This window comes from Macrobrachium rosenbergii, chromosome 12 (assembly GCF_040412425.1).
Source record: "Macrobrachium rosenbergii isolate ZJJX-2024 chromosome 12, ASM4041242v1, whole genome shotgun sequence".
NCBI lineage: Eukaryota > Metazoa > Arthropoda > Malacostraca > Decapoda > Palaemonidae > Macrobrachium > Macrobrachium rosenbergii.
In genome coordinates this window covers 100,865,963-100,887,219 of record NC_089752.1, presented here as the reverse complement: position 1 = coordinate 100,887,219, position 21,257 = coordinate 100,865,963, and the positions used below count along the sequence as shown (strand labels likewise).

The window sequence follows — 21,257 nt, the reverse complement described above, 5'->3', positions numbered from 1 at the left end:
CTGACCTAAGAGCATGGCTGTACTACTGTGCATGGCACTGTCCCAATCATTTGTGGCCTGGGACCATGTTGGACTGTGAGAAGCACAGGCTCAACACCGTCCCTGCATTCCTTGGTGCAATTCTGCTTGGGACAGTCTGTGTCCACTTCTCCTTGCATGTTTTGGGACACAAGGGCAGTAAGCATAATAGTGTTTTATCACCTTTATTGCCTTCAGACTGTGACTTGGTGCCTGGGATTCATTGTGGGCACTTATCATGATCCCTGAGGAGGGACAAAGGTTAGACTGCCATGTGTCTCTTTCTATGGTAGAAGATACAGCACAGGTTGGATTCAGTTCAAGTTGATGGTCCCCTTGCCCACAGAACCCATGCAGGCTGAGTTTGAGAAGCATTTTCATGAGGTTATTAAGTTCATTCATGATTACAGTAGTCTCTAAGAAGTGACCAGGACTAATAATCAGCACCTGGTATCCTCCATCAGATGTAGTGGGTTTCATCTCAAGAGCTTGCACTGTTCTTTTGGTTACTCTGACCCCAGTTCTCTGGATCAGAGAATTCATTTATCCTCCAGTCACCCTGCCAGACTTCTTCCCAATCTCTAACATGGCAGTGGTAGTACACCCAAGAATGTTCCAAGCACATGTGGATGTGTCAGTCTTTTGGCTGACAAACAGCCTTAGGTTGGAACAGATTCATCACATGAGCTGTGGAGTCAGTTGTGAAAAACTCCCATGTCTTTTCTCATATTATTTTTCATTTCTTCCTATGCATATCCCCATCTCCCATTTACATCTCACCATAACAACAACTGCATATTTACCTATTGATCCATTTTGACAAGACCACATGTCCACAAGACACCATACTCCCTCAGTCCCTGGACACCTTTGTTAAAATCTGTAAACTAATTCCCTTGAGTGATGGAGGAACCATCAAAATTCCATTACTATAACAGATCAAGAAACCTATACTGTCCAGTTTAATTTGCCCAAGTATTGATTCACTCCAAAAAGAGCTCCTTCCTCAAGTGAAATACATCAGTGGATGACCAAATATGATTTATTTAAAGTGGGATTCTTCTTGTCCATTACAAAGTGCATCATTGTTAGTAAGAAGGAAAATTATTACTGGGGCACCAGTGATTGTTGCACTCTCGCCATGCAAGAAGCAGACTGCTAAATAGGTCTTATGGAGGTGAAGGAGAATAAATACCACTTTTGTTACCAGAAGTTACATCCCTTGGACATCCCCCAAACCTTCCTGTAAACACCCCTTTAAAATGAAGTACACTTGTCTGTCTTTCACCATTTTCCCCACTTGTTTTTCTGTTTATACTTGTAAAAATAAAGTTAAATTTTAGTTGAGAAAATATGCTGTTCTTATCCTTATTTAAAATTAAAGTACATTTTCTAAAATTAGTAATTTTATAAGAGAAAAAGTAAGCCTTTGCATTAAGTCTGGAAGAATCTTTAGTAAGACTTAAGTCCTGGTAACAGTGCGAGTCAAAAACCCTTTGGAACTGTGAGATCATTATTCTGTTGATGAATACAGAATATTTGCTATTTAGTTAGATAAAGGGAAATCCATATGCTCTTGTCTGATGTCAGCATTTCTGTTATACTGTACATAACTTTATATATATATATATATATATATATATATATATATATATATATATATATATATATATATTATATATATATATATTTACAACACATTGGTCACCATGTATTTGTTCCAGGCTGCATTGTGTTTGCACTTGTGGCTCAACACTATGACAGACTTTGCCTTTTCTGGAATAATTTTGGTGGCGGAAAAGGCAAAGTCCTAAAGGCTGTTGGTGTCAGCAATAGGGAAATTTGCTTTCCTCTCACCAGTCCACAACCAATTGGCTTACCTGTTATTGAACAGGCACAACAATGTTATGACCAAGAATGGACTTAACACTTTGTAGTGGGTTGGTGTGGTGAAAATTTTTATCCCATCATCAAGTTAAAGTTATCATCTTTCTCCTTCTGCTTGACAATGTTAGTTTTGAGAGGCTTTTTATACAAAATTTCAAACCTGTACTTGCAATTTATAAAAGCTTCAAGAGGATCACGTACCTGACTGTAGTGAAAATATCATCACCAAGGGAATCATGTTATATTGAAAAAATTCTGACTTCAGACAAAGATATAGGAATTTTAGTGTGTCTCCCTTTTTCCATATAAACAGCCAATATACTGTGTCTATCAGCAGAATAAGGATTTCACTCTTTCAAAGGAACAAACAATTGTGAAACATCAGGTTTTAACTTGCATTCACCATTTTCTCTCAGAAGATTAATTATTATGAATTTAAAGAGACTGAACAAGAAATAAGTTTTTATGGTAATTTTAAACAAGGGTAAGAATGGCACATTATCTGTGCTGAAAAAACTATATTTTTATAAGCATATGCAGATAAAACTCAGGGGGAATATGGGGAGAGACTGACCATTGTAATTAATTTTGAAGAGATATTTAAGGGATGTCTTTTGGGTGTCTGTGCACTTAACTTCTGTAACATGAATGGTATTTATTCTTATTCATCTTCATGTGATTGGTAGCAAGACATAAGTGCAGCCATTGCTGATACTTCAGTAACAATTTTCTTTCTTGACGTTAATTATGGTGGACAAAGGGAGAACTGATGCTCAGATTCAACTAGCCACTGAGAAGTTAACTAAAAGGTTGCTTCAGGACCTGTGAAGGGCACCACAACCAAGCATGTGGGGTGGTTACACCATCAACATTGGGCTTCGGAAAAGACCTAGCCTTTTCCAAGGCTTGATCTGGTTCCAAAAAGTCTTCTTCCTTGGGAAAGGATTAGGAGTCTTCCCAGCCTTTTTAGTCTTTTCATCAGGCCTATAATGGAGGCAAGGGGGAAATGCAGGGAGTTGGACATTGATGTTGGCAATCCTCTCACACTGCATGTTACATCGTAAAATGTGGTAGCGACAGGTGTTGAAGCCATGGGTAGCATGTGTCCTTTGATTACAGACTTCTTTTCAACAACAGTTTCCCACCCCTTTCTTACAGCCTGATCCTATTTTGTTACTTTTCATGATCACCCAGATATCCCATGCTTTTGATGAGGTGCACAGTGTTGGAGGAGGATGCTCTGGATGGGGTAGATAATTATTGTCTAGATATCTGCAGTCCTTTAGTCTTGGTTGAGAAGGCAACTGGAGGCTGAATACTGGTCATATGTCTTTTTTCTGTGAATAACATTCATCAAATTCATTTTGTTGTGGAAACTTCACATTCCATGTTGGCTTTTGAAAGATCTCAAGGGATCAGTATGTAAGTACTCATCCTTCTGGAAACTCAGAAGTACCTCCACTTTGTCTGTGATGGTACCTGCTTAGGACTGTCATCTGCCCCGCAGGTGTTCACATGAGGGTTCTTTCCAGTGTCAGTTTGGGCTCATTTGTTCAGGATGTCTGTTAGGGTATCTCTCTGATGGGTTGATTCTATCTTTCCCTGAGATGCTATTGCTCCAGGGTTTGGCTTCTCTCTTTTTGTCATATTCTGGGCATTAGGATAAACTGGGAGAAGTCTGATTTCCTGCCCAGACAGCAGGCAAAGTACATGCATGTTGATTGACAGAGTAGTGTCTCAAGAGTCCATCCTCTCATATCATTAGTGTCAGGGAGTTATTAGTGTAGTCCTGTTTCCGATAGGAACAGCCAACTCTGCAGTGGCACATCCTTCTCAGTCACGGAGAAACTCATGCCCCATGGATGTATGCACATGCTTTAACTTCAGTGGTGACTGAAGCAACATTGGTCATTCATTGTTGATCCTCCACCACTCTCTATTCTATTGAACAGAGAAGAGAGGGATAATCTCGCTTTAGACAATGGGAGCCTCCTTATGCAAGTTCCAAAACCACCCACCATAGATGCTGTAATTCTCTGGTGCATTGAAAATGGGGTAGTGTCCACACTTCAGGAGCTCATTTGTTTTGGATGTGTTGATTCAAAATAATTCTCATCTGAATATCAATCATCTTAAGATGGCTGCAGTGCTTCTGTCACTGCTAGCATCCTGGAATCATTTGATGGGACAGTTGGTTGTGTTGATGAATGACAGCACAACTGTGATGTTATAAGCCAGCAAGCAAGGGTATGGCCTCCCTTCTCCTCTGCGCTTGGTGAGGCAAGTGCACAAGTGGGTGGTTAACAGTGCCATTGAGAAGCCACCTGGTACAACCCAGGTCTTTTGAATGTGTTGTGGCTGACAAGCAAAGTTGCCGATGATTGGTCACAGGAACAGAGTGGTCCCATGCACGCTATAGCAGAGATGTTTTGGGTTTTGGACCTGGTAATTGACCTGCTTATCACATGACTAAACAGAAAGTTCCCTGTGTTTTCCTTAACATTGCCGAACACCTGGGCTGCACTGGAAGAAGCGTTCCAACACCCTTAAGTCAGCCTCAGTGTTTACACTTACATGCTTTTATGCCAGATCCATTAAGTGATCAACCAAGAGCTGGTAACTACCAACTCAGAATGACCCTGGTGGCCCTTGTAGACCTTATTGAAGTACTGAGAGGATGATTCCTAAGGCCCACAGTACTTCAGCAGCCTAAATTGCTGAGGCACTGCCAGTGTATCCAGTTACTTTTGCTTCAAGGTTGGAGACCAACCAGCAAATCCATAAAGAGAGAGAGAGAGAGAGAGAGAGAGAGAGAGAGAGAGAGAGAGAGAGAGAGAGAGAACGGCTGTTCTGGCAGGGTTGCATGGGAGATGTGGAATATTGTCAGGAGATATGCAGTAGCTTTTACCAGGAAAATGGGCCATCCTCTGTTGTTGGTGTTGTCAGAGGGGCATGTCTCTAGTGATCTAGTGCAAGTCAGAATTAAACAGATTTTAAAATTTCTAATCTACCTCTGCAAAGACAAGCTCCTCTCTGTTTTTGTGGTCAAGGGATAATGCTTAGCCATTTCCCAGGCTTTCATTCGTACAGGCATAAACCTCTCTGCCTTGTTAGAAGTTTCCTTGCTCCTGAGGAAGCTTTGAACAGTCTTGCCCTCCCAGTAAACTGAGGCTTCTGGAGTGGGATCATCCTGGTGAATAGCCATCCTCAGTAGCTTGTAAAAAGCCATATTGTCACCTTGGCTTTTTACAAGCTACTGAGGATGTCTATTCACCAAGATGTTATGCTCAAAACTGTTTTCCTGTGAGCCTTAGCAGGAAACAGGGATGGGGATCCCACATGTTCTTGTTTGTTCCATTGTCCATGGCAAAAACTCAGAACCCATCAGTTCCCAACAAGAGGTATTTTTTTTTTATCCCATCCTTTTGCAGTTTTGTAGATGATGATTAAGACAGGATGCTGTTGTGTTGAATGCAAGTTTTACAGTATCCCTAAAGGACTTGACCTCTTAGGCTTGAGTGTTGACAACTGTTCATTAGTACTGGTAGACAATAGAAGGAGGTGTCTAAGAGCAATATCTTGTCCTAGCTTTGGAAGGTCAAGAAGTGGGCAAATGAATCATCCGGTGAGGGGGTTTATGCCCCTGGCAAGGGCTTACAATCTCAAGGTCATTGCTTCATCTCTAGTATTTAGAAGGAACTTCCCCATGCCACAAGTATTGAGGACAGGTGTTTGGCACTGTCAAACCAAATTTACCTCTGTATGAGAGGTAAGTCACCCACAAGTCCTTGTGCACCTTCTCAAGCCCTTTTTAGAATAGAACAGCATCTCATCTAAGGTTTATGGTGGTGAGATTCGAATGAAATAAGTGATTAGTATTCTTTACTTCTATATCTTCTTTCCAGGTGCAGGTTAGTAATATAACAGAGCATCCAATCTCTGGCTTTTATAAGTAGATGCGGTACCCGTCATCCCTTTTTCAGAGGTGGGGGGGGAAATGGTGTTGATGTTGGTGGTGAAGCATACTTGTTTGGAGTTTCGAGCTGGTTTTCGTGTCACACACGGGAAAACTAAGTTCTATTTTCGTATAGTGAGATATAAACAAACCAAACTATAGCTCAGGGTTCTATCATTCTCGGCATCACATAATCAGGAGTGTATCTCCCCTGCTCAAGTGAGTAATCAGAAAACTTACCCTTCAGATTAGGTAATCAGCACCTGTCATGATATCTGGGTAGTACCTTATGCCTAAGGAGTGAGTCGCAATTTAAATAAAGAAGCTTGCATTCTCATAGCAACAAGGAGAAAATTTTAAGTTGATTTGCATTTATCCAAAGTATACAAACCTGGGGTCTTGCCCGAATACTTCTTGTAACCAGCTTCCCATTTGTCTCTGTTGCTGAAGGAAAACGTGATGCTGTTTACCGAGTTATTGGATGGGTCCTCCATTCTTTCACTCGTTTACTGTTACCAGGCTTCAACAACTTTACCAGCTCTCCGCAAAGTTGGCCATATAAAAATCTAAAGGTTTGTATAACTAGGAAAATTGCAAATACAAAAATGTACTGTTTTTTGCATACTTTTGATGTAGTTAAATCATTATTTGTTAATCAGAATAATAGAATAAAGGACATTTTATGTCTATTTTCCCGAGGTTGTCAACTGTGAATATTTTCATTATGCTCAAATTAGATGTTTATTTTGTTATATGCGTATGCGTTTACTGTGTAGATCATGGGAACACTTACCAGGAGTTATTTGACTTAAAAACTTTTCTTTTAATTATGAAGTATTAGTTTGCATAAGAATTTTGATTACCATTCCGTAAGAGGACTCCCTTAGAGGATTTAAAGCGTCCTGCGTACTTACGATCCTTAATTAAATATTCCATCCTCTCTCTTCTTTTAGCTTCTTTTAGTACTGATAAACAACAAAGCTTTCATCAACAAAATTGCGACATATTTTCCAACCTTTTAGCAGATGCTGAGGACATTGTCACAAATACTTTACGTCATCCATGTCTTTGTGTGAGACAAATTCAGTTCCAGGAAGGGTAGAATTTTGATATCCTGTGAATGAATAATTTAGTACGAAGACTGCTCCCTCTGTTGTTTTTCATTTAATTTTTTAAGTTACATCTTCGCTTAAAATTGAAAAGATTCTGCCCTTCTTGTTAGTTACAATTACACCATCGGCCAGTAACTGACGAAGTCTTGTGGAGCAGGATATCTCATATAAGAATGATCAGATGTATAAAGTTAAGGAAGGAGTTTTTGTGATGGGTTATTGGGTCATCTTCACACCAATTATTCCTAGTTAAACCCTAGATTTCGGAATTATGGAATATTTGATGCCACAGTGGGTGAGAGTGTTTTTTTTGAAATTTTGTATTTATTGTTAATTCAGAATGTTAATTAGAACAATTTAACTCGGAAGAATTTACAACTCTTGTTATCCTGAAAGTTTAAAATAAAAATGTTTTGAGTTTAGCACATATTTTATGAAATGTTTACAGTTACCTGCAAGTCAGTTTGGAAGGCCATTATATTTCTGTTACTGACATATGGCAGAATCTGTAAGGACTCGGTTTCATTCACACTACTTGCTTCTTGCGTCATTTGGAATCGGTCCTTCAGTTACTTGTATGGATATAGGATTAAACTCATAAATTTCTGTTTTTTGGGTTTGTCAGATTTTCAGTTCAGCACTTTGCACGGCTCTAAATTTGTATTTACGGCTTGTTTTTACATATATTTAATAGTGGTTACTGACGCTGAAAATTGTTTACAGTTTCATACAATGTAAAAAAAAAAAGCAAAGGTCATATTAGGGATAAAGGTGGCATTCGATTGCTACAATCACTGAAAGAAAGGTGAGGTGGATAATGCTGTATTTATTAATTACGGTTTGATGGCAGAATTATGGTTCATTGTTTTTATAAGATATTTTTGGTGGTTGAGTATTATCTGTAGAAAGTGCGTATTTTATTTAGTATTTGTCAAGGACTTCGAAGTTGTAGTTCAGTGTGTGTGTATGCATGGTATGTTTATGGAAATACTATTTTTGTAAGGGAGACGACTTAGATCAGTCCATTGGTTGTTTGCTTAGTCTTAATTATGAAATATCCCAACAACTTGAATTCGTATGTGAAGAATTATTCTACCTTTAAAATTACACACACACACACAACACAATATATATATATATATATATATATATATATATATATATATATATATATATATATATATATATATATATATATATATATATATATATATATATATATATATATATTATATATATATATATATATTTATATATATATATATATATATATATATTTATATATTTATATATATATGAATTTAAAAATGAAAACAAAGTTCCCACGCATCCGTAGCCATCAGTCTAATGTACTAACATGATACTCATGAAATCATTCTATATAAACCTTGTTTTGGAATCCTTCTCACGCAGATATCAATTTGGTTTATTTTCAGTTTTACACTCTTGATCTATTAAATGTATTTTATGGTGTTTTCTGCAGTATTTACTTTCTTTTACGCGCTTGTTCCACCTTTATAGGTTAATTATTGGCTTGGCTCTGGGTATTGTATTTTTAATCACTTTAAAGTTTGAGAAAGATGGTTAAACTTTTATCGACTTTGCGGCGACTGGAAAACTTGACACTGGCTTGGTTTTTGGTCAGATTTTCTTGACTTTTTACGTCGCGTGAGAGTTTTCCGGTGTTTTTCCTTTCCCTGCAACTTTTAAGAAAGGTTCTTTCGGAAATTCTGAAGTTGGTTTTTAAACTGGACTTTTTTTTTTTTTTTTATAACGCTGTTGCGTTTCTTCTTAATGCACAGAAAATTAAACAAAAAGAGAGAGCTGTTCTTGGTCCCGTTGACTCTTCTGTTTAGTTGATCACAGACACAGTGGAACGGAGACTAAAGTCCAGGAACGTTTGGAATTGCAAAGTCCAGGAACGTTTAGAATTGCAGAGTCCAGGAACGTTTAGAATTGCAGGCAAAGAACAGCCACATTTCTTCCAAACATGCATCTGTTACAGCTGCATCAGGTTCAGCCGCTCTATAAGTGATAGCCCTGTATTGGTGAAACCTATTATCCTTAATAGCAAAGTAAATTTGATTAAATCAGCTGTTTGCAAATTGCATCTTACATTTCAGAAAGAAGGCCACACTTGACCGTCGTCGAGTATGTCACATTCGTCTGAACCAGAATACACCAGATGACCCGGTTCCCATTGTAGTTCGTTCAGCTCAAAATGGACATTGGAACGTGTTTCAGCTTTCGCCATGTTGAAAGTTCTGAAAGCATCAATTAAGAAAATGTTTAAAAATTCTTCAGTCCTTCCAGTTTTTCTAGTAATTAAGTTTTAAAGAAACTGTAAAACACATCTGGAAATTTGATTTTAATTATTTAGAGTTCTACATCAGTATTTGGGTTAAACTGTTCTGTGATTATTACAATAATAATGCTGTGTGATGAAACCCGGTGTATTCCCCGTGAGAGTCAACGCTTGAGAATCCAAAAGCTTTGAGGAATTACGTCCGAAAGAGACATCACAAGAACCCGCCGCGCGACGGTTCGACAGTGAAAATGAGTCTGTGTTTAATGGAAGAAGACGTTTTGGTTTTTCGGTGTGTGAGTAAGACAGGAGACATTTTCTTTTTCGGTATTTTAACTCTTGAGTAAGACAGGAAGCTTTTTTTTTTCCGATGACTAGTAGGGGAAAGTCTCTTGTGTTCGAATATGCTTGCGTGCACTTGGAATTGGTGTTCAGACGATGAGTTACGCCGGCACCTAATATTTACCACTTTGAGCGTGGTCTTGTAATTTTATATCGAAATATTTACAGGAATATTACATGTTTTTCATCGTTCTAGGCTTTTTATCGCTGTTTAGAGTATATAAATACGTGGCTGTAATAGTTATTTTATCTTTCTCTCTCTCTCTCTCTCTCTCTCTCTCTCTCTCTCTCTCTCTCTCTCTCTCTCTCTCTCTCTCTCATTCATTTAAACTTTTTTTTCCTTCGGAATGTGGAAGGAAGCTCCTCTGACATTTCTTATCTAATGTCGTATTCCAGCAAAATCGCCTCAAGCAAAGTGGTGCTCTTGGAATTTCCTCCCAAAAGACTTTTCAGCCAACGATTTTCCCCGTTTCTTTTTGGCTGAATGAACTGCACTCCATTTCGGTGTCATTTTTTGGGAGGTGGCATTCGCTGTGGGCATTTGGAGTATTAACTGCGAGTATGTTATGAATGCATATAGCATGTACGTATAAAAAAACGTGTTGTTAACCAAAAAATGAAGTAAATTCTATATGGATTTTTAATTTTTATTGTAGCGACCAAATTTTGTGTTCGGCGTCAAAGAGTCCATCGCGTGAAAGTGAATATTATTTTCCGATAATGAATAAAAATCTAGATCGTGAGACCTTGCTCAAGCTTCGTAATTGATTTTAAACGAGACTGCTTGTGGCATGATGGTTTGCCACTTAATTATCTTGGCTGGCAAAGGTATTCTTTTCCTGGGTTATGGAAGGAGACGGAAGAAGAGTAAAGAGTGGAAATCCTCCATTCTAGTTCTTTTTATGGCATAGTTTCTTTGGGAGGTATGAAAACTTCCCATTTTTATGTCAGTGGTTCCAAAACTCCCATTGGTATTGATCTTTTAAAGTGCTATGATTCTTGTTTTGTCTTCATGGAATTCTGCAATATTTACTGTATTGCTTGATCTCTCTCTCTCTCTCTCTCTCTCTCTCTCTCTCTCTCTCTCTCTCTCTCTCTCTCTCTCTCTCTCTCTCTCTCTTATATTACGATGTTTGTGGGAATAATATGCTGTATTTTATGTAAAAGGAAGTTATTCACGATACTTGGTTATTCATACTGTGTAGGTGCCCTCTGTTATTTGGTCCGTGATTTATACACAGTATGAAAATCCCCTTGCATACTTTGATGAGAGAATTCAGACTGGATGCTCATGCGGATATGAAATGAATGAGACAGAGGCATGCTTGGGTGATAAAAGGTGTGTTAGGATTATATTAGAAAAACGTTATGTAGTATAACTCGAAAAGTGAAGGTGAAGGTAATAGTTGATTCATGAAAGTAAACACATGAGCGGAGGCTGGGTAGGAGGGCAATAATGATGTTTTAGACAAAGAAGAGGGTATTTGCTATTTGCCAGTTGTGTGAGGATACCTCCGAACACGGACGGATAAACGTAAACGAAAAAGTGCTTCCTTCTTTTAAGAACAGGGTCGCTTGTTCTAAAGTCATGCTCCCTTTTGTTTGTTGTGGAAGATTTGGCTAGATAGAGGTATTTTGTTGCTTCCGCCCTTTATTTAGAAGGAAAATGTAACATAGTACAGGCAGTCAGCGCCATGAAAATCATTCAGAAAACATGGCAACGTTTAATCCCAAAGCGAAAGTTCTTATAGTCTTTGAAAGCTTCATTTGTCTTCCCTCCCACGGTTGCCCGAACGATAACAGTCGCGACGGGCAGGAAGCTTACCTTCGAAGCACCAAATCGTCGGAAGCTTCCTCTGTCCCGGCCTGATATAGTGCCGAAAGCCGCCTTAATACTGACAAGATTAAACTATACTGTGAACTGGTTTCATAGGAAGGCTGAGGATGAGAACACAATGGAATTTAGCAGAATGCTCATCCGCAAATGTATTGTAGGACGCTCATGGTGGGAACGACAATTTTGCTCGTCTACATGAAGAGAAAGGTTTCATTATGTGATTGTCTGTGCAGTTTCGATCAGTGTCATTCTAAAGTTCAGTTACTGAATTAAAGAAGTTCTTACTGTTGATTAAAGCCTGTCATTTGCTGCATGTTGCAATCGAGCAGACAACTAGAATAAATATTATAATTAATATTCATAGATTAAAGAAGCTGAAATTTTTTATTAAACAGATAATAACCCAGATTATCAGTAGTTTTTTTAATGTGTAGATTTTGTATATGATTCATATTCGCATTCGGTATTTATGCACACATACACAAATGGGGAAATATATGTACTGTACATATTAAAAAATCTTCAATCCTTTTTCGCTTTTGAGGGTGTGGCACTGAAAAGGTACAGCTCTCTCTCTCTCTCTCTCTCTCTCTCTCTCTCTCTCTCTCTCTCTCTTATTATATATATATATATATATATATATATATATATATATATATATATATATATATATATATATATATATATATATATATATATATATATATATATATATATATATATATATCACTTACAGCAATGGTGAAGAAATCACCTACTGGTTGTAGTTCTTGACCGGTTTCGACTGTATTTCTAAGCCATTGACGAAGGATGATACATAGTGGAAGAAATTCGCGATATATATGCACAAACATCCACAATAGCTGGAAACTAAAAATCAACCTGACAGGTGTCAGGGGAGGGGCAACAGACCATATGAGCTCAGATCATGCACCGTGTTTACAAGTATGATTATCCCTGTTCCATACGTATCAACTACTTTCTTTAACATTTTAACATTTTACACATTTTTTTTAAAACTATAGGCTCAAGTTTGTGCATACCTTGACTTATTTCATATTTTTACTATAACTTTCGTTAGTACAACTAGACCCAATGAAATTTCTCTCCAGTGCAATATTAGAAGTAGCTATCTTTTTGCCCCTGCCCAGTTGATTGTGTGCTTGTGTTCACTAACATGTTGAAAAATTCCACACTTTCCTCTTCATGTCTTGTATTCTTCGTTGGACGGGTCGGTATATCTCTCGGCTAGCACTCTGCTGGGCCCTCGTTCGAGTCTCCGGCCGGTCAGTGAAGAATTAGAGGAATATATTTCTGGTGACAGAAATTCATTTCTCGGTATAATGTGGTTCGGATTCCACAATAAGCTGTACTTCCCGTTGCTAGGTAACCAGTTGGTTCTCAGCCACGTAAAATAAGTCTAATCCTTCGGGCCAGCCCTAGGAGAGCTGTTAATCGCAATCAGCGCAGTGGTCTGGTTAAACTAAGGTATATTTCTTTTCTGCATGTCTTACACATACCTTATGCTGTTCCGTTCTCTTTTCCAGTGTTTTTCCAGTTGGACCAATATGAAAGTTATCGCAAGACTTAAATGGATTTTGATGTATAAATCCTTTTGTATTAAGTTAAGTATACCTTGGTTTAACCACACTGCTGAACTGATTAAGTATGCCTTAGTTTAACCAGACTACTGAGCTGATTAACAACTCTCTTAGGGCTGGCCCGAAGGATTAGACTTATTTTACGTGGCTAAGAACCAGTTGGTTACCTAGCAACGATATCTACAGCTTATTGTGGAATCTGAACAACATTATACCGAGAAATGAATTTCTGTCACCAGAAATAAATTCCTCTAATTTGTATATTGTCAGGAGAGTTCTTTATAAGTACGTGTTTCATTGTTTTATTGTTCTTAAATGTCACATTAACTTAAAAATCCGTAAGTAGGTGGGGGTATCTTCATATTATTAATATATGATAGTGCAAGTAGGTGCTTTGTTTTATAAGTTCCTTTTTTGTTTTGATACAGCGTCCCCTTTTGCCGCATCTAATGCACTGTCTAGTACACATTCTGATATATAAATAATTTAATACTAATTACGAATTTGAGTTTGCTTGTTTTCACCAGGTGATTGCTTTGCCATTTATATGATAAATGTATTCTTTGGGAGGGGTCTGAGGCAGCGTTGTCGGAGGGAGAGCATCCCGGGCGTAGCAGAACTTCGTCCATAAATCAAGTTTGAATGGAAGAAGTTGGGGCGAAGGGAAGGGAAAGGGGTTTATGCCTTGCTGCACTTATTAAATGTCATTGTCGAGTTTATTGCAAGTCTAGCACTGGCAATAGCTGCTTTTCCCAAGCTGCTCTCTCCAGTCGTCACACCAGCGGTGCAGTTAACGAATGTCCAAGTGTCATTCGTCGGTGGGTTGCAGAAGCAAGGCTGCTCTTCATTTGTTCTTGGCACTTGTTGTGGCTGAGGTTATTGCGTGAGCTTTCTGAGGAGGAATAATGAACATTTCTGGTATGGAGATTAACCTTAACGTGGAACAGAAGGTTGTTCATTTCAAGTAGGTATTATATGTCAGCAATAGTGCATTGACTTCTCATCTACCTTTCGAGAGAACGTGTGTACGTTTAAGAAGCTCAGGCCTGCATGATTAAAAGAAGGGGAAAAAATGGAAAAAATGCCCCGAAGTTTCTTCGACGCAATCGAGTTTTCTGTACAGCCGCTAAAGCGTATAATCAAGGCCACGGAAAATAGATCTATCTTTCGGTGGTTTCGGTATAATGCTGTATGAACGGCGGCTCATGAAACTTTAACCACGGCCCGGTGGTGGCCTGTCCTATATCGTTGCTAGAAGCACGATTATGGCTAACTTTAACCTTAAATAAAATAAAAATTACTGAGGCTAGAGGGCTGTAATTTTGTATGTTTGATGATTGGAGGGTGGATGATCAACACATAAATTTGCAGCCCTCTAATCTCAGTAGTTTTTAAGATCTGAGGGCGGACAGAAAAAGTGCGGACGGACGGACAGAGCCGGCACAATAGTTTTCTTTTACAGAAAACTAAAAACAGAAATGGAAACCTAAGCCCGAAGCAGCGGTGAACCCGCTTCTTGGTAACAGGAGGTTAGAAATATTGCGTATTCACACAATGGGGCAACGAGAGTTTTGAAGATGTACAGTAAACTAATGGGTTGCTGGCGGATGTACCTGCGGGGCACTTTACTTTCATTTACCTGAATAAATAAGTGATAGAGAGAGACAGGTGTCATATTTCGTGCGAATAAAAGTTGATTTAAGGAGAGAGGCGAAATTATAATAATCCGAAATATTTGGCCAATAAGCTAAGCAATGATTGAAAGGTCAACGTGATGCCTTGATAGCTGGAATGGAGAAAGGAATTTTCGAACTCTGGAACTCCATAAATTTGTGATCTGATAAAAGTTTAACACTTATTCTCCTGATATAAAGAATATAAACGGCTTTCAGCATAGCACGTTGTAATGTTACAATAGAGTAACTGGTGTAAATATTGTGGAGTTGCTTTCTATGTACAAATTAGCTATTTTTGGAAGCCTATAGTGGTCAGCAAGTTTTCCAGCATTTACGCGCGTTAAAAGGTAGGGCTTAACAACAGCATGATGTGGCATAGAAGCACCATATTTGCGAGAAGGAATTGAATGGCAGCATAATTTAAACGGCTTAAATGATCACCAAGGAGAACACATTTGCTAATCAAGAAAGAACTTGACGCATCTACAGTAAAGCTTCTGTTGTGGAGAAGCTTGTCTTGGTGTGCTTGCCTGAGGGAAGCATACAGGTATCTTTTTCTCGTTTAGTTGCTTTCCAACGCACACAAAAAATTGGGTAATATGATAAATTATTGTAGGTGGGATGATTTAGCCAACGAGATCCAAAGTAGTTAATTTATAGAGTACTCCTCTGACCAAAGATGCCAAACCCCAGAGACAAATTAGATTCCAATAAAACTTTTGACAAAATCGCTAGTTATGAAAGTCCTTCAAGAGAGGTGATTTGCTTAATTGGCATTTCTTTTTTAGTTTTCTGTAAAAGAAAACTATTGTGCCGGCTTTGTCTGCCGTCCGCACTTTTTCTCTCCGCCTCATATCTTAAAAATTACTGAGGCTAGAGGGCTGCAAATTGGTATGTTGATCATCAACCCTCCAATCATCAAACATACCAAATTGTAGCCCTCTAACCTTAGTAGTTTTTATTTTATTTAAGGTTAAAGTTAGCCATAACTGTGCTTCTGGCAACGATCCAGGATAGACCACCACCGGGCCGTGGTTAAAGTTTCATGGGCCGCGTCTCATACAGCATTATACCGAGGCCACCGAAAGATAGATCTATTTTCGCGCGTTTTTTACTTGTTTTAATGTTGTAGCTGATCTTTTATGAGAAATATCCAGTCCCACGTAAGTTTTTGAGTCCCATCAGTTCCTTATGAAAAATAAATATCATTGTAACAAAATTATCATAGGCAAAGCACACGTGCTCCATAGCCATACGCAGGCGACAAACTAAGAGAATACTCTTTCAGTATGTATTTTCATGTATTTTTATGGCCTTCCAAAAATACAAAGAGGAAATGTTAAACCAAGGCCTTTCGTTTCAAGTGCTGGTTTTTTGTATATATAAAATCTCTAAAATGCCAGCAAGTCTGCTTTCTTTTGGTCGGGGGGGGGGATTGGCTTTCTTGCTCCACAAAACATTACGAGGACTTCTGTATGAAATTCAGTAATGCAAATATTTTACCCTTACAGTGTAAATTTTACGCTGATAGATAACAAAGTACTGAAAAGATTGTATTATCGTTTTTATCCAACACATTGGCAATATATTCTGACCACTTCCCGCTTAGTCATAAAAAGAAAAACATTAAAACTAGTGGAACTGTAAGTTTCCAGTAATATATTTATTTGATTTATTTGGTTGTAGTGTGATAATTTCACTTGGCCCAATTCTACCAAATACATAAATGGAGTAGTTTGAAATAGTAAAAATAAGCCCGATTAAGCTCAAGATAAAGTTTGAATGAAGTGTGTGGATGACATATTGACTTTTCGGAATCCGATCTGGAGAGATTCAGTGCGTACTAATGGCAGAGATATTATTACAAACTACAAGGTGATATCTGTAGTTTTCAAGATAGCTAAGTTAGGTAGGATTTATTACCCTGAATAAAAGGAAACGGAAATTAAAACAATTCGTGAGCAAAAGCCTTTCCTCAGATAACCGGACCACGGCATTGAATAAGCATTTTGTAAAGTGAAACAGACATTTGGTTTTTGTTCCCCTGAAGAGACGCCCAAGGAAATATAGAACAATAAAAGAAAAATCTCTTAATTGAATTAGTATCAAGAAGAGGGATGAAAATTTGGAGAGAAACGATCGTTTTACTGTCAGCTACTCAAAAATGAAGGCTCTTCGCTCACCAACGTTTGCCTTTTAAGGGGTACAATGAATCTTACATCTGTCTGTCTCACTAAAAATAAAGATTATAATAATTTTATAGAGAAAAGTCGAACTCAGCGATCGATAAGATACGCTCATCAAAATTGCACTGTTTTTAATCGTGTCAGTAGCGCCAGCCACAGGGACACATCGCGAATATTAGAGTTTGAAAGGTTAGATACTCGAAGCTGCCTTAATTAATTAGAGAGTCTATAGAAATCGGTCACAAGGGTCATGGAAACCAGATAAGACCGACCATATCTTTTTGGATCACTTTTCAAAGTAGGAAATCATTTCTTATCCTGTGGGCCAAGCTGAAACCTACCGATATCCCATATCCTTGGTGGTACCACCCGAAATAATTAATTTTTTTTTTTTTCTTTTATGTGGGCCTTCCCATCTTCATACATACTTGTATATATAATTTGTATATATGTATGTATGTATGTATGTAATGCATATATGTATGTATGTATGTAAATATGTGTGTGCAGTTAGAGTTTTCTTTTAAAACTAAAGGGGAAACAGTTCATGATTTGTACTCATTGTTGCGTTTTCCCTGTGGTACACTTGCATATGTCCATCACGTTACGGTGATTTTACGCATGTGCATTATATATATATATATATATGTATATATATATATATATATATATATATATATATATATATATATATATATATATATATATATATATATATATATATATATATATATATATATATATATATATATATATATATATATATATATATATATATATATACATATATATATATATATACTGTATATATGACTGTGAAATATTTTGTTAAAACAGAATTCCATTTAATATACGGAGCCCACAAAAACGCCGGAAATGTAGGAAGTTAATGGTTATTTCCAGATTTTGGTTTATTTTTATATATTTTATATATATTTTATATATATATATATTATATTATATATATATATATATATATATAAAATATATTATTAATTGATATACATATATTCGAAGGATATTTTTCGTTCATGCATCGTCTTTCAGTGACATTGTGCCTTATTTTTTCTCAAGTGGAAAATATATTTTGCAAACTTTGGTATGCTCCCGATCCGATTTTGCTTTGATTTATTTATTTGTAATAGGACTAAAGATTACTTTGTGGTAGTTTTACACGGAAAGGAACACATATTCACGTCCAGTACTGCTGTATTGTTCAGTATGATGTTTGAATTACTAAGTTGAAGGCTCGATTGTAATATTAAAAAAACAAAAAACGATGTTTTTTCGTTACGGCAAGTTGATTTAGATTAACGCTTGCATTTCGTATTTTTTTTTTTTTACACCAATGCCGAATATCTCTCTCTCTCTCTCTCTCTCTCTCTCTCTCTCTCTCTCTCTCTCTCTCTCTCTCTCTCTCTCTCTCTCCTGCGTTTTGCCTCTCCCTCAAAGCTCTTGCCACTTTTTGCGCTTGTATTCTTTATCGTTTGAAATAAGGTAACTGGTATGCACTTTTTTTTATTTACTTCTACGTTTTCTGTGTTTTGCTGATGGGAATCGCATTCAGAATTTGCGAGCGAAAACGCCCAGATCTGTGCCTTAGTTCGCATGTTGGCAATTGAAGTAGCAATAAAATGGGGCTTGCGAAACGCGTCGGTTGTCTGTGTGCTATTTCGGGCCGACTTTCACTCCACAACATTTATTGGTTCGAGGAATTTCAGTTTCGCCATAAAGCACGCATGCAGGTTATTTTAAGAATTTTAATGCCGCTGAAGTAGTATGTCATTTTATCATAGCATTGTTATCGTGGGACACTTAGTGTGACAGTCGTAACGTAATTCATTATAAGCTGTAAAGATTTCAAGTTGAAGATAGTTAAATCATGCTCTCTAGTATTTAATTCCCGTAGGGGGATAGTGCCGTCAGTGCACCTCACGTGGTGCACTGTAGGCATTACTTAAGGTCTTTGCAGCGTCCCTTCGGCCCCTAGTTGCTACCTCTTTCATTCCTTTTACTGTACCTCCGTTCATATTCTCTTTCTTTCATCTGACTTTCCACCTTGTCCTAACAATCGTTGCATAGTGCAACTGCGAGGTTTTCCTCCTGTTATGCCTTTCAAGCTTTCTGTCAATTTCCTTTTCATTGCTGAATAACCTCTTAGGTCTCAGCGCTTGGCCTTTGGCCTAAACTCTGTACTCTATTCTATATATATGCTATTCCAGCACTTACTGATATATCGTGTGACTCGTATTAGTTGAATGTTCGGCGACTTTTTCTTCCCTACTTGCTTCAGTGGTTGGAACTCGGGCGGATGTTAATTACATTTAATGGGCAGCTCTTGATTACAGGATATGTTCTGTAATTAAGTGATGGTAGTTGTTAATTGATCTTTAATCATATGCTGTTAGAGTCACACGTAGGAGGAGCGGAACTTGGATATTGGGCTTTTAGCCGACTTATAATTCTCTTACCTCATCCTCGAACTGGAGAGCCTTGAGATTTTTTATTGAAGAGGTTCACAACTCATGCTAGGAGTTTTACTCATTTATCAGGAAACTGGTGTATTTTCTTCTTCTTCTTCTTCTTCTTCTTTCTTCTTCTTCTTCTTCTTCTTCTTCTTCTTCTTCTTCTTATTATTATTATTATTATTATTATTATTATTATTATTATTATTATTATTATTATTATTTCATTTCAGTTTATTTTTTTAATATCATGAGCCTTAAGTTATTATTTTTCGTGGCAGTTCGATTCCAGGTGGCTTTATCATTTTTTGAGAAATAAGACAAAATACAAAAAATTAATATCAAACACCTGTTTCTGCTGAATGAATTACTGAGAGACTTTTTGAATCGTAGGATATGTTTGCTTCCAAAAGAAACCCGGTTGACAAGAAAGGCCAGATTATTAGCCCCTCCTCCACCTTCCAGACATAAACTTTGGAGAACGATTTTGGTCAAACGTACAGTCAAATTGTTCTCTAGTTATGGGTCCGGATCCAATTGGAGTGATTTTGAAGTGTGCCTCATGGGTTTCGATTTATAGTTATTTTTTATATTGCCATTATTATATTAGTTTTATATTCATTGTATTATCGTCTTTACCTTTCTTATTTATTAGTTTTTATTTGTTTTAAATATGAAAGCATTGAATATTTGTTCTTTTTGCTTGCAGATATCACTAGTACACGAAGAGCTGAAACCTCTGAGCGCGGGCACGGGTTACGCCTGTGAAGATTCGGAAAACCGATCCCATCTGGTACAGGTGGCATCACTGGGTCGTTCTTGGGTACTCCGTCGTACCTACGATAATTTTAGGTTCCTAGACAGACAGCTCCATCGATGCTGCTACGATAGAAAATTCTCACACCTGCCTGAGCTGCCACCTGAGGAAAACTTCCCCGGAAATGACAGAGAGGTGAGTACAAAAAGTTTGCCTTGTGTGATCAGAGTGCGTTGGCGTTCATGGGAAACTGAACGCAATTCAGCTTGGAAGAAGGCGCCGAGTTGCTTTTACCCCTGTGAGTGCTTGAGGATTAGCTGAGTTTGAGAGTTCGATTAAAGAACTTTGATGTGGTTCTATTGTGCTGAAAAAAAATGAAAAAGAAGAGACATCTCAAAATACCGCATAATTCGGAAGTCTGAACGAGATGACCTTAACGCCCTAGAAATGCAAAGAACATGCAAGATAGAGGACGTGGTTCTTGGGAGAATTCTTTGTGGGGAAAATAAAGCAACTTTGACGCTCTAGAGCTTCTCATACCTTAGTTCATCCTTCACTTAGCAATGAAAGTCCGGATGTTTCAGAGACTGCCATTTTCTTTTCACCTGGAGCCACCCATTCTGTGGAAACTTTTTCCTCGAAAAGAAGCTGTCGATAGAATGTAGAGAAATATGCGAGTCTTTGTGTCTATAGAATTGTGTGCTTGTGGCTTTGTGTTCATATTCTTCACAGTATCATTTTTCTTGGACACATTTCAGAAATGGTTTCACTCAAATCGAGAAACCATTCGCAACTGAATCATCTATTCGTGTATGTAGGCTTACACTGTAGAATTGAAAACCCAATTTTCGATTGTTTTGAAAATTGTAAATCTGGACCAAAAAACGGAATCAAAATAATTTTTAGGATGAAAGTGAAATAATATTTCTCACACTTATAATAGATTTTTCATGCAGTCTTAGTCATGCAAATATTGTCCTTTATTGATAAATATATAAGTTCTCAGTATTTTTAGGTACTGTACGATTTGTTCAACTTTTGAATAGTGGAGTAAGATTTGGATGTTGTAAACCACTGACAGATCTGTTCAAGGGATAGGTTATGAAAATTTAGACG

The 21,257-nt window shown here is 37.5% G+C and overlaps 1 protein-coding gene across 6 annotated transcripts in view; it reads left to right on the top strand.

The window, feature by feature from the left end:
- The window catches only part of CdGAPr (GTPase-activating protein CdGAPr), an 842,258-nt gene that overhangs the window by 577,489 nt on the left and 243,512 nt on the right, over positions 1-21,257 (top strand). For all 6 annotated transcript variants that reach the window (XM_067112526.1, XM_067112522.1, XM_067112521.1 and 3 more), the window contains one exon: positions 20,094-20,336. In XM_067112526.1, the coding sequence (XP_066968627.1) occupies positions 20,094-20,336 (243 nt within the window). The remainder of the gene's footprint in view (positions 1-20,093; positions 20,337-21,257) is intronic.